Raw genomic sequence first — 13,639 nt, 5'->3', positions numbered from 1 at the left:
CTCCAGAGCTGGTTTCTGTTCACCGATGCTTCCACTGAGGTTTTTGGTATGTATCTTTTGGATCAATATTTGTCAAGTGTGGGCTGCCTCTGAGAAGAGTCTCCACATCAATCTGTTTGAGTTGGAAGCAGTTCATCATGCTTGCCTCCACTTCTGCAATGTTATTCAACATCGTTGAATTTTGCTATGGTCCAACAACATGTCAGTTGTTGTTTACATCAACTGATGGAGAGGCACTAAGTTTCGAGTTACCGAGTAGCAAAGCCTTGGAGATTCTGAATTTGTGCGACTGTTGGGAAGATGTGTTGATGGCCAGACACATTCCTTCTTCGGTCAGTGTCTTGAGTCATTGTTCACATGTCCAAACAGATTAGATGTTCCACAAGGAGGTAGCTAACAGGATTTTGCAGTTGTGTGGGAGTCCACAATTGGATATGTTCGCAAACAGACTGAACCAGCAGTTGCCAGTGTTTTTGTCACTGGTTCCCGATACTCTGGCATTGGAGTACGATGCGTTGAGCATAAACTGGATGGGATTGGATCTGTATGTAGTCCCACACCCAGTTTTACTCAGGAAGATTCTGGGCAAGATAGGTCAGACAGCAAATGTGTCAAGTGATGCTTGTGGCACTGAGTGGGGCTGCCCAACCTTGATTTCCACAGCTTCTATCACTGCAAAGACTAAGGCAGATCATGTGAGATCCGAAGCCAGACGTTTTTCTCAACTAATTGCTGAACTTGTCTCTTCCTTGAAGCATCTAGTCTACTGAGAGTTTTGTCAAGTGTCACTGGAACATTTGGGTTCATTTGGCAGGTGAAGCTGATTTCGATCCCTTATCACTAAGTGCCAATGATTTAGCTGAATAATTTCTTGCTCTTGTCTAGGAAAGGAAGCTAAAGGTTCATACAGTAAAGAATCACAGATCTTCCATCTTCACTACACTTAGACAGTGAATGCAGACCTTGCCTTTTAAGGTGCGTGGGTGCGTTCGCGCTCGTACAGCGCATGTAATTTCAATCTGGCGAGTGTGAAAAATAACTCACGTTACACTTAATAAACAGCTCACGTAAAATAATTTTGTATATTGATTGCCACAATTTACCGTATGTAGCTGATAGAAAGATCTGTTTAATAATATCAGAACGGAAGTGTCCATGCATGATTTTAATATATGACTGGTACTTGTCTTTGCTATACAAATTGGAAAACACAGGTTTAAGAGACATCTTCAAAGATGTACCAATCCGGTCAAAAGGTCTGCCTATTTAATTTATTATTAATTAGAAACAGTCCACTTTTGTAAGGTAATAGATCACAACGTCTGATAAGGATAACCCATTTGTACTGTTCATATAGTTATGACAAAAAGAGAAAATAGATTGAATTAAATAGTGGCTTTTGTAGCCTACACAAATGAACTCGTTACGAAAATCAGCGAAGTCAGTAAATTTGTCTCGATTAGTTCATAACTGTTAGCCTACAAAACTTATATTAGATCCCGAAAATGGAAATCGTGTAATTTTATACTTTCTTTAAAAAAATAAAAGAAATTTAGACGGAATAATAAAAAGGAATAATAAAAAGAAGGAAAAGAAATGATAATAGGTATGTAGGAATAAGTCAGGTATTTGTTTTACGTCTATTATTTTTCTTGTCTTATCTTTTTAAAAAATCAACTTCATTTAAATATTTGTATTTCAGCCAGAGGTTAGGGGCCTAATGAATGTGCATATGTTATTTAGATATGTATATATGTACACACTATAGTAACAGTAATCAATGATCATTTCCCACTATTTAATTTTTGTTTGGTTTGTTAGAAAGTCACAGACCATGTGACTGGAACGTGATTTGATGTGCAATACTCTGTGGCATATTGACCAATCAGAGCTATTGGGGTCAGATTATTTTTATTCTTGGAATTCTGCATGCACACGCTGGTCTACTTGACAACTTCTTATGTCTAAAATTATGTTTTTTTTTATTAGCTTTATTATGGCATCCCATGTTTGGAATAAAATCCTTTGTAATGACAGATTTTGTCAGAGTGTGTATATTTTGTTATTAACAACATTGGGGCCATTCTAGATCAATGACGTAACACCATCAGAGCTGTTTGTAACTTGTAGCAGTGTCAAATGACGTGTTACAAAATGTTGAGGGAGGGAGACTGGTTGCGTAATTGTTGAATTAAAAATGTCACGTGAATGTCAATGTCGTAACTAACACTATCAGTTAAAGTAATTGTAGGCCTACATTTCACGAGTTATTAAAAAAAGTTTTAATAATATCAGTCAGTAGTGCACACCTGAGATGCTTGGGTCGTAGTTCATGAACCACCTCCTCGGAACCAGTTTTTTCCCCATCCCAACTATCTTAATCATCTTCTTTGTACATAATAATAAAATTCAAGACAAGTTGATTCCTATATATATGTTTAGCTGCACATTCATCAAACTATCTAACATTGAAAAGGTATATATATAATTGTGTGCATCAAAATATCTGAATAGTACATATATTGTAATTAAAAAATCAAATGGTCTGCATCACTGTATACATGTCAGACTGCACTAATGAACCAAACAACATAAAATTAGAAGAAAACATTATTGGTTTCTTGGTTCATTTTTGCAACATATGTCTCTGCATTTACATGCACCAATTACTTCATAAACTAATAAATGCTTGGTTTTCACTCGCGAGTGCGATTTTTCACTCGCCTAAGCATTTTGAGGTGTGCAATTTTTCACTGGCCTTTGTTTTTCAAAAGGCAAGGACTGTGAATGTTGTATTTCATGATTTGCTTAAGTCATTGCAGAACATGGTTGAGAGGCCTTCCATTTTATCGAAATGGGATGTCTTTCTGGTTCTTCATGCACTCAAGGGTATACCATATGAGCCACTGAGGTTTGCCATTTAACTTGGGGAAAACATGTCTCCTCGTCTCACTTGCTGCGTTTAGATGTATTAGTGAAATTCATGCCTTCTTGCATGATTTAGTCAATTATAACTCTGATGGGTCACTTATGTTACAGATTGATCCCATCTTTGTGGCTAAGATCCAGGCACCAGGAGAAGAATTTCCTCTGGCAATCATTCAAACTTTGTCTTGTATGTTGCCTTCTGATAATTCTGACTGGCTCCTTTTTCCGATCAGAGCTTTGAACTATTATCTGGAATTTACTAAGCTTCTTCACCATGGGAAGAAGAGACCCTTTATCTCTTTAACGTAAAGGGAAGACATAACTAGCAATTCTTTTTTGAGATGGATTGTGGAAACAATCAAACTGGCATATGAGACAGTTTGAGATAATATTCTTCAGAATTTCTCCGTCAAGCGTCATAAGATTAGAGCAATCTCAGCTACCTTGGATATTTGCAGGAGTGTGGAAGGGTTGACACGCATTTGATCACTTCTATTTTTGAGACATGGCTGTTAGTCCTGGTGGTATGCATCAGATTCAGTTGGTTATTGCAGGTCAACAAGTTGTCTCAGTGTGCAGGGTCATGAGAAGAGGGAGACCTCTATTCCAGTAGGCAGCTGGTACAGGCCGTGTCAGAGATGGTAGAACCACCTTTCGGGGGTAATTCCTGTCTGGGGCAGTCTAGTGTTTTTTCCTTTCATAATCTTAAAGTCACTTAATTATTTACCTTGTGTGATTTGGTTTTGATACACCTGCTGAGAAGATTCACATTTGTTTTTCAATGGGTAAGTCCTCTTTTTCTTATCTCATCCCATTAATGTTGAATTCATGTGCTCTAACAATGTTATCACACGTCTGTTGTACAATATTGGTTGTGCTAGCACAGTAACTTGAATAAGACTATTAGATTTTTGTTGTTCAAGTTTTACTATTATTCATACAACCAGGGTAACCTCCCACCAGCCCCTAGGAGATCTTCTCTTGGTTCGGTCAGTTCAGACTTTGAATTGAGGATGAGGTACATGTGTATGGTCTGCCCATGCACGGATGTACTATTACACATCCGGCAAGGGAGACAATTCTGCAGTGCAGGATATGACTCAGGTTGAATAACATACTGGTTATGCTAGCACTAGGTAAGTATGCATAATAATGAAAATTGGAAACAAAATTTCTAATTATCATTTTGAACTTTCTGAACATGAAATATTTTTTCCAGTCCAGTTTTAGAGCCTCTAACCAATTTTTACCTAACAGTGTAGGATCTGAACCTTCTGTAATAATAAGAGATGACGTTTATCGCTTGTGAACATAAAGTAAATATTTCTTACTCATATGTTACAGGGCACAATATTTCATGCGAACTGCAGATTGGTTACGTCGTGACCTGTAGATGTTCAGAAATTAAAATTTGCAAACTTCACGATTACTGGAAGTTTATTTATGCAGACATACTACTAGTATTCCGGCAAACGTTTTAGACTGATTTTTAGATACTTGATGTGCAACAAACCAGTAGACAATGTTATATTGCAACAGTGACCAGTCTAAACTATAGTCCGTCCCATCACCTACAAAACTGTTTTTTTGTAAATAATTTCAGTTTGATTTGACATAAGAACAAAAGTAAAAGAGTTTTGGAAATAGCAAAAAATATATGTATATATAAAAATAATATTTTTGTGTCCAATTCACAAATCAGTCGGCTCAGAAATAAATAACTCTGTAGTGGGATGAAAACAACAATTTTCCTTCAGGGGCCCTCTCGCATCCCTGCATACAGGACCTTATTTCTCTAAGAATGGATTATAAATGAATATTACATTCATTTAGATACCAAAGCCTGCTATTTTACAACCCAGAACAATTTAATTGAACCATGCTGGACGGAAATCCATGACAACCCTCTTTCCAGTTTTCATTTTTGAAATATAACATATCAAAAGGCTGCTATTAGATATTTTATTTATTCAATTGTGTATACATGATGCTAAACGAGGAATGTTCTTTTGTTGACCTTAATTAGTCCACAGTATATTCTAGTTTAATAAATTGACAGTAGTTGATACTAATTATTGCAATTACTTTAATATTACACTGCTTGGATACCATTAGTGTGTATATATATATATATATATATATATATATATATATATATATATATATATATATATACAGTGAAACCCCACCTAACGACCACCCCGATTCTAAGACCACCCCACTAAACAGACCACTTTTTAGAAGACCGGAATATTTCCTTCATATTTAATAGTAAAAATTACCCGGTATTCAGACCACCCCGCTATTGCGGATTTACGACCAGTAAAGTCAGTCCCGATCGTCGTTTTGCGTATATTTCGACCCTGCCAGTTGGACCAAATTATGATATCAATATATCATATTTGTTCATTCCCAAGGCTGTTCAACAATAACTGATCTAAATTTAATGCTTGCTTTGTTTTAGCCGAGACTGGAACAGGTAACAGGAAGTAAAGTAAACACCAATGTTCTGTCTTTTGAAATGAATTAAAACTGTTAAAGAGAGATACACGTTTAAGTCATTGAAAAACCGCCCATCGCAATCTGTTCACATAACCAACTTTCAGTTTCCGGAAAACATTGTCAACTGATTAATATTAATGAAGCGATGCAAGCCAGTCATCAGACTCTAGAGCTGACACTCATTCGGTTTACGAGAACAGGCGTTCCACGCGTCAATTAAATAGCATTGTAACCAATAAACTGTCTATACAAATTGCAATAGCCATTCCAGCGGAAATCGCTATAATCACGTTTGATGTTGAAAGAAACGATACAGGTCAGATGTCGGCATGACACGTGTTTAATGCTTATGTACCTGTTGTTCGAAGATACAGCCTAAATCTACCGAGTCTAATAAAATGTGTTAATGATAATTAGGACACAATAGAATACATTTACCGACTAATTCACTAGGAAACAAAAGAAGTGTTGTTATCCGTTATTGAGATGTGTAATGACTGAGGCCACAAAGTGAGTTGTGGTTTTTTTATTATTTGACCCTGTCGAAGTGAGGTAAACGGTAAACACTACGAATGCCGTATTTCTTCCGTTATATCGGCAGAGGTAATATCAACGTTTGAAATGGGAACCCCCAAAAAGGGTAAATCACGCTGTGAATTGACTTTGAAACAAAAAGTTACTTTAATAAATGACAGTCCAGGAAAAAGTCAACACACGCTTGCAGAGAAATTCGGTATCGGAAAAACGCAAGTACAGTTAATATTGAAAAGAAAGGCAGAGATTTTGGATGGCTACGAGAAAAATAAAGATAATGATCGAAAACGTTTATGTGTACGTTCTCCCGTAGAACAGCTGAATACATTAATGTGGGAATGGTTTCAACGCATGCGCGGTCAAGATGTACCGATTTCAGGCCCCATGTTAAAAATGAAAGCTTTGAAATATGCAACTGAACTTGGAATTGCAGAAAGTGAGTTTAAGGCTTCAAATGGCTGGTTAAACAGATTCAGGCAACGACACAATATAGCCTTTGGAATAATCAATGGAGAAAGTGCCAGCGTTTCAGACGAGGATGTCGCGAAGTGGATTGAAAAGTTTTTTTTATCACTTTATACACAACACAATTAAAATTTTAAAAACCTTCTAAATGTTAGTAATTCGGTAATAGGACCACCCCAGTTTTAAGACCAATTTTCATAAGTCCCACAGGTGGTCTTAATAGAGGAGTTTCACTGTACATACATACATACATACATACATACATACATATATAATTGTAATTAGTTTTTTCTCAGATGGACCAGATTCTGTTACAATCCGGCCACAATCACCTGGCTATGCAGCAGAAGGAGGGAGTTTGACTGTGAATTGTGAAGCTGCCTGTGATCCACCATGTTCCTTCTCCTGGAAACTGGGGACTCAGCTAATCACAGCCAGCTCTCAGTTAAAACTGAGTAACATCAACAGGATTCAGAACGGGAATGTTTACACATGTAAAGTGACTAACACGGCTATTCCAAAATCGAAAAGTGAACAGTTCACACTGAAAGTATACTGTGAGTATTCATTTATGTTTTCAGTGGTAAGGTGCTCACTCGATGCGTGGTCAGTGTGGGATCAATCCCCGTTGATGGACCCATTGGGCTATTTCTTGTTGCAGCCAGTGCACCACAACTGGTATATCAATTAATTACTCTTATCATTATGATATGATTTTCTTAACCCTAACCCTAAACTTAACCCATTTTTTTCTGGGGGAGTGCCAATATAATTGATTGGTTGCATTCAGAGCCATTGTGCCGTACCCAAAAAAAAAATTCTGGCAGAGGTATGCCAGTATATTTCTAAAATAAAAAACAAATGTCAATAAAAATAGCACATGAAAAAACTACATTTTTTATTTATATGTGTGTAGGTGTAGTCTTTGTATATGCTTGTGAAAATCTTGATAAATGTCAATGACAGTTAAATTAAACAATGATATTATATTAATGAAGAAACACATGTAGACACCATATGGGAGTTGTGGACCAACCTGTTCAACATACCTGTACCTGCCACTTCTTTTAAGCAACCACCTGTCTTAAAATGCTGTTTTGATCAAGATTTCAAATCATTTAATATAGTATTCCCTATTCCCCATATAACCTTTTTTTATGTAATGCTAATCTTTTATTGGCCTATAAAATTATGTAGTGTTCTTATAACCTTAACCCCTTTACTGTCACTGTGACATAATTTTACTTTTCATCTTTTTATATGTATTTTTATTGATTTGTTTTGTAATAAATACTTAACTACATGTAAACAAAGTATCTGTATTGGAAGAAATTGGCTGTATTTAATTGATGAATGTTACTTAACTTTTGAAAAACACCCCACACACCATGTTTTGTAGTGCATCCATGAAATCCATTTTTTTTTTAAATTATATACAGTGGAACCTTATTAAGTTTTTAAAAAGTGACTTCTACACCAAATAAATATATATGACTGAAATGTTATTTTGTTGCATGCATGTAGACAGATTTCATGATGTACACATGTTAAATACTGGCAGATAATGTATACCAAATATATTCACTTTGCTATCATTGAGAAGTATTTTTTTCAGTTGCACAAATGTGCCATATATGTAAGTGATGCTCCCGACCCATAGCAATTTATATCTTAACTACGGCAATTGACATCGGTGCCATTGTTAAGTTCGAGCCCTGGACATCAAAAATACAAACACAAAACCCAGTGACGTTGTATTAATATTATAGGGAACATCATATACAGCTATTTATTACATACCTATTCAATCTTACTATAGTGATAAAAACATTTTGAAACTGTGTGAGAAATTTATTTTGTATCGCACATATGTGCAATATTGACCGAGACTTTCAAATGGGGAATTCCCTTTTTCTTTTTACTGCAGTTAGTGCCTTTTATTTACTGATGTCATATATGATTTACAAATGATGTCACATCGTATTTGAAACATCACACAAGGCTGCCGCAGAGTATGATTCTTAACATTAGGTAAATTCATGAAAGGAGTTTTGATCATAGATTTAACAAAGTGTTGTCATGACGTTAAATTAAAAAAAAATAATTCTCAAACATAAAAGAAGGCATGTAATAAATACAGAACTTCACATATGTTGTTTTCGCTTCCTATTTATTTAACTCATTTATTTTGAGAAAGAACATTCTTGTATAAGTATATATTCTTGCGCAAAATAAACTTGTTTAATAAATAGGAAGCAAAAACAACGTATGAAGTTTTGTATATTTATAAGCTGATGATTATTGCATTTCACTTGTAGAAAATGTGGAAAGAATTGCAATATGCAATCCCAGCCTCCTCTAAAACTGTTTTTGTTAATAATTTTAGTTTGACTTTATGTAAAATAAAAACAAAAGGAACAGTATTTTGGAAACTAATAAAAAAGAAGAAGATATAAATAGAACAGCTAGGCATACATGTACTTGCTAATATAGTAGAGCAGCTGAGACCAATATTTTTGGAAGAGGTGCAACCGGCGTTACAACATTTGTTATTATATATCAAAATGTTCGTCTGAGTCTGTAGATTATGAAAACCAATGATGACATTGCGGCAATTTAGTGCGGGCTCAGATATTGACCTTTATTTGGGGGTACCCTCTCCTGGAATTTTGGGGAAATGAAATCTCATGTAATCAACATAAACAGTCAGTATCCTTATTATTTGATTTAAATAGCTGAAATTGTATGATGTTATAAGTTATGTACCATTAAATGTTATTGTGAAGCTTAATTGAAAAACTTTTACCTAATAGTGTAGGATCTGAACCTTCTGTTATAATAAGATGACATTTATCGCTTGTGAACATAAAGTAAATATTTTTTACTCATATGTTGCAGGGCACAATATTTCAAGCGAACTGCAGATTTGTTACGTCGTGACCTGTAGATGTTCAAAAATTAAAATTTACAAACTACACGATTACTGGAAGTTTATTCACGCAGACATACTAGTATTCCGGCAAACGTTTTAGACTGATTTTGAGATACTTGATGCACAACAAACCAGTAGACAATGTTATATTGCAACAGTGTCTAAACTATAGTCCGTCCCATCACCTACAAAATTGTTTTTTGTAAATAATTTCAGTTTGATTTGACATAAGAACAAAAGTAAAAGAGTTTTGGAAATAGCAAAAAATATATGTATATATAAAAATACAATTTTTGTGTGCAATTCACAAATCAGTCGCCTCAGAAATAAATAACTCTGTAGTAAATTTCATAGCATGAAAAAAGTGTTCCGTGTGGGACGGACTATAAATACTCAGTATAGAGTCGAGCCAAAAGAAATGTACATGGACCGATGAGGATGGCTAAATTATCTGCTGCTATTTTATCTCTAAAGGAATATATGTAGACATAATATTGGATTGCCTACAATTTTACAAATGTTGAAAACGATTTTAATGTAAACAGGAATCCAAAAGTGTCACAAAAGTTGAAAAATACTAACATTGCATAATGAGCTTTAAAAACCAAACATTTGGAACATCACTGTAGTATATAAGTACCATCGATAAAGTGAAAAATGTAGCATGGCCACCACAAAACGAAAAAAGGAATCCCTCCAAATGTATCTATTTTGTTTCAGTACTGGGGCTGATATTTAGACCTTTTACAATATTGTTAACTTCAGCAAGCATGAAAGAAACTGTTTTGTAAAATGTTTCCTTTTATATTTTGTTTTAACTTTATGTTTGATCTAAACATTATGTATTTAAAATATAATTTCAACATATACTTTAACGTAACCCACAGGTTACGCAAATATAATTCATGTAATCGAACAATTGGTTACCTACATAAAAAAACATGTGGACCGAATTAGTTCCCTCAGATTTCGAAATATTGTCCCCTGATGTTACATGTACATGTACCAGTATTTATACTCACATGTAAAATTACCCCTGGGTAAATGTTTGCAGAGCAAAAGGGCTTATAAAATCGATTTGTATTTTTTTGGTGCATATTTTATTCAAAATCATGAGGCAATAAAATGATGTACTTCGACATAAAGAATGTATTTTTCACTATCATCAAAGAATATATAACTAGTATTAAATTATATTACATATTTTGTAGTTAAAAATTTTCATTTTTGAAAATAATTACATTTTCTTTATGTCTATACATTAAGGCAATCTGATTGGTTGAGCAGTTCATTTGCATGTTTTTACGGTTTCAAGTTTATGATGTGTGCCTTGTATTGTAAGTTGTAACCAGTTTAGATTTGTTAGCAATGAATAACACCATTCTTGGCAAGAGAGCCATCAAGGTATTACATACACTCCAATTAAAACAAAGGACCCAGAGTTTGCAACTGGTTACAATCAACACCTGTCAACACCTATGTACGGAGCTTTGTCGGGTCGAGTGTCCTAGTCCGAAACAAGAGATTTTTGTGCAATACAAACTGCTTGAAATAGCATAAAATATACTGAAATAATTTATAAATGTATTTATTGTTGACTGTTCAATGTAGTCTATCCAATAATTATAAAAGGATTTTAAAATTAACAAAAGGTTTCCACTTTTTTGTTAACAAGTGGGAGTAAGCAGAACAGCTACATGTACAGGTTATCTCAAGAGCCAGTAGAGGTCATATTTTGTCCAATCAGTGATGACGTTATTAATCTCTTTGTCTAAACATGTGCTGGATCAGGCTGTCAAACGCTTCAACGGTGCGATCTTTTATTAATTTTCAGGACAGTACTGAATACTGGTACTTTTTATACATATATGGGATTTAAATTCATAACTTTTATTCCTTTTTTTATATTATTTATTCCATTATGTAAAATATATATACAATTTGATGTTTTTTTATTCCTTTCGTTTTTCCACTCGCACCCCCCCCCCCCTCCCCCTCCCTTAATGATGACATCAAGTGGGACCGATTGACAATTTTATTTTCCCCCACCCCTGATATATATATATATATATATGTAATTTGTTTTTTCTCAGATGGACCAGATTCTGTTACAATCCGGCCACAATCACCTGGCTATGCAGCAGAAGGAGGGAGTTTGACTGTGAATTGTGAAGCTGCCTGTGATCCACCATGTTCCTTCTCCTGGAAACTGGGGACTCAGCTAATCACAGCAAGCTCTCAGTTAAAACTGAGTAACATCAACAGAATTCAGAATGGGAATGTTTACACATGTAAAGTGACTAACACGGCTATACCAAAATCGAAAAGTGAACAGTTCACACTGAGAGTATACTGTGAGTATTCATTTATGTTTCCAGTGGTAAGGTGCTCACTCGATGCGTGGTCGGTGTGGAATCGATCACCATTGATGGACCCATTGGGCTATTTCTTGTTGCAGCCAGTGCACCACAACTGGTATATCAATTACTCTTATCATTATGATATGATTTTCTTAACCCTAACCCTAAACTTAACCCATTTTTTTCTGGGGGAGTGCCCTCATACCCCTGTTGACTGGTTGCATTCAACACATAGAGGTATGCCAGTATACTTCTAAAATAAAAAACAAATGTCAATAAAAATAGCACATGAAAAAACTACATTTGTTATGTATATGTGTGTAGGTGTAGTCTTTGTATGCTTGTGAAAATCTTGATAAATGTCAATGACAGTTAAATTAAATAATGATAATAAAGAAACATGTAGACACCATATGGGAGTAGTGGACCAACCTGTTCAACATACCTGTACCTGCCACTTCTTTTAAGCAACCACCTGTCTTAAAATGCTGTTTTGATCAAAAATTTCAAATCATTTAATATAGTATTCCCTATTCCCCATATAACCTTTCTTTTTTTGTAATGCTAATCTTTTATTGGCCTATAAAATTATGTAGTGTTCTTGTAACATTGACCCCTTTACTGTCACTGTGACATAATTTTACTTTTCATCTTTTTGTATGTATTTTTAATGATTTGTTTTGTAATAAATACTTAGCTACATGTAAACAAAGTATCTTTATTGGAAGAAATTGGCTGTATTTAAAAGATGAATGTTACTTAACTTTTGACAAACACCCGTCACACCATGTTTTGTAGTGCATCCATGAAATCCATTTTTTTTAAATTATATACAATGGAACCTTATTAACTCAGGGTGAGGGGTGGGGTGGGTGCATGGGGAGTTCCATTAAAAAGTGACTAGATTTATGAATTTCCATAGTACTGAATAAACCACACAGTGTTAATTACCTTGAATGACAAAGTAACGGCAATTTTTAAAAAGTGACTACAGGAAATAAATACAGTCGAGCACCGTTGTGTCGATATCGGGGGGACCACACATAAATATCAAGTTAACCAAATATCGACTCAAACGTTCAGTCCCATATCTTCTCCCCTGGGAAAAAAACCGACTTCTTAAAAGATAGACAACTCTACAAAGAGTTTTATCCTTTGCCTGCTCAGTCTTCCAATCAATGTTGTTGAACGTATCCATGGGACGTACATTCTCACCGGCCGAATGAGAAATGGTCTGACTTGATACACTCCCAACTAGAGGAACTGAAGATACTGCTGCATGGCAAACTGCTTTCACCACATCTGAAAAGATATCTGGCTTTCTGGAAAGACCATCAGCATCAGCATTCAACTTGCCAGCTCGATACGACAAAGTAAAATCATAATTTGCCAATGATGCAACCCATCGGTGACTTGTGGCATCCAGCTTAGCCTTGGTTAATATGTATGTAAGTGGGTTATTGTCTGACAACATGAAAAGTATTACCATAAAGATAATCATGGAACTTGTCAGTTATGGCCCACTTCAAAGACAAAAACTCCAACTTATGCGCTGCATAGTTGCGTTCACTTGTCCTTAGCCCTCGACTTGCATACGCGACCACTCTCTCTACACCATCTTGTTTCTGGTACAGAACAGCTCCCAATCCTGTTCCACTGGAATCTGTGTGTAGAATAAATGGCAAAGAGTAATCAGCGTAGGCTAACACAGGAGGTTGTGTCAACATCCTTTTAACCTTCTCAAAAGCTAACTGCTGATCACTGCCCCATCTATACTCCGTCATCGGTTTCTTCTTCTTCTTGGACTTCTTCGCAGCAGGACTCGAACCATGACCTTGCAGTAACATGTTCAATGGTTGTACTATCTTCGCATAATCCTTGATAAAACGCCGATAGTACCCTGCGAAACCCACAAATT

At 35.3% G+C, this 13,639-nt stretch overlaps 1 protein-coding gene across 1 annotated transcript; it reads left to right on the top strand.

The window, feature by feature from the left end:
- Positions 1 to 374: 374 nt before the first annotated feature.
- LOC121392191 (carcinoembryonic antigen-related cell adhesion molecule 20-like) lies at positions 375 to 13,106 on the top strand. The gene is made up of 5 exons (XM_041523530.1): positions 375 to 695; positions 3,040 to 3,115; positions 6,726 to 6,986; positions 11,455 to 11,746; positions 12,980 to 13,106. The coding sequence occupies exons 1-5, from the start codon at positions 375 to 377 to the stop codon at positions 13,104 to 13,106; spliced, it is 1,077 nt and encodes a 358-aa protein (XP_041379464.1).
- The last annotated feature ends 533 nt before the right edge of the window (positions 13,107 to 13,639 follow it).

The sequence above is a fragment of the Gigantopelta aegis genome, unplaced genomic scaffold (genome assembly GCF_016097555.1).
Source record: "Gigantopelta aegis isolate Gae_Host unplaced genomic scaffold, Gae_host_genome ctg3494_pilon_pilon:::debris, whole genome shotgun sequence".
Taxonomy (NCBI): domain Eukaryota; kingdom Metazoa; phylum Mollusca; class Gastropoda; order Neomphalida; family Peltospiridae; genus Gigantopelta; species Gigantopelta aegis.
Note: the sequence above shows the minus strand (reverse complement) of the source record. Positions and strands in the feature narration are given on the sequence as shown.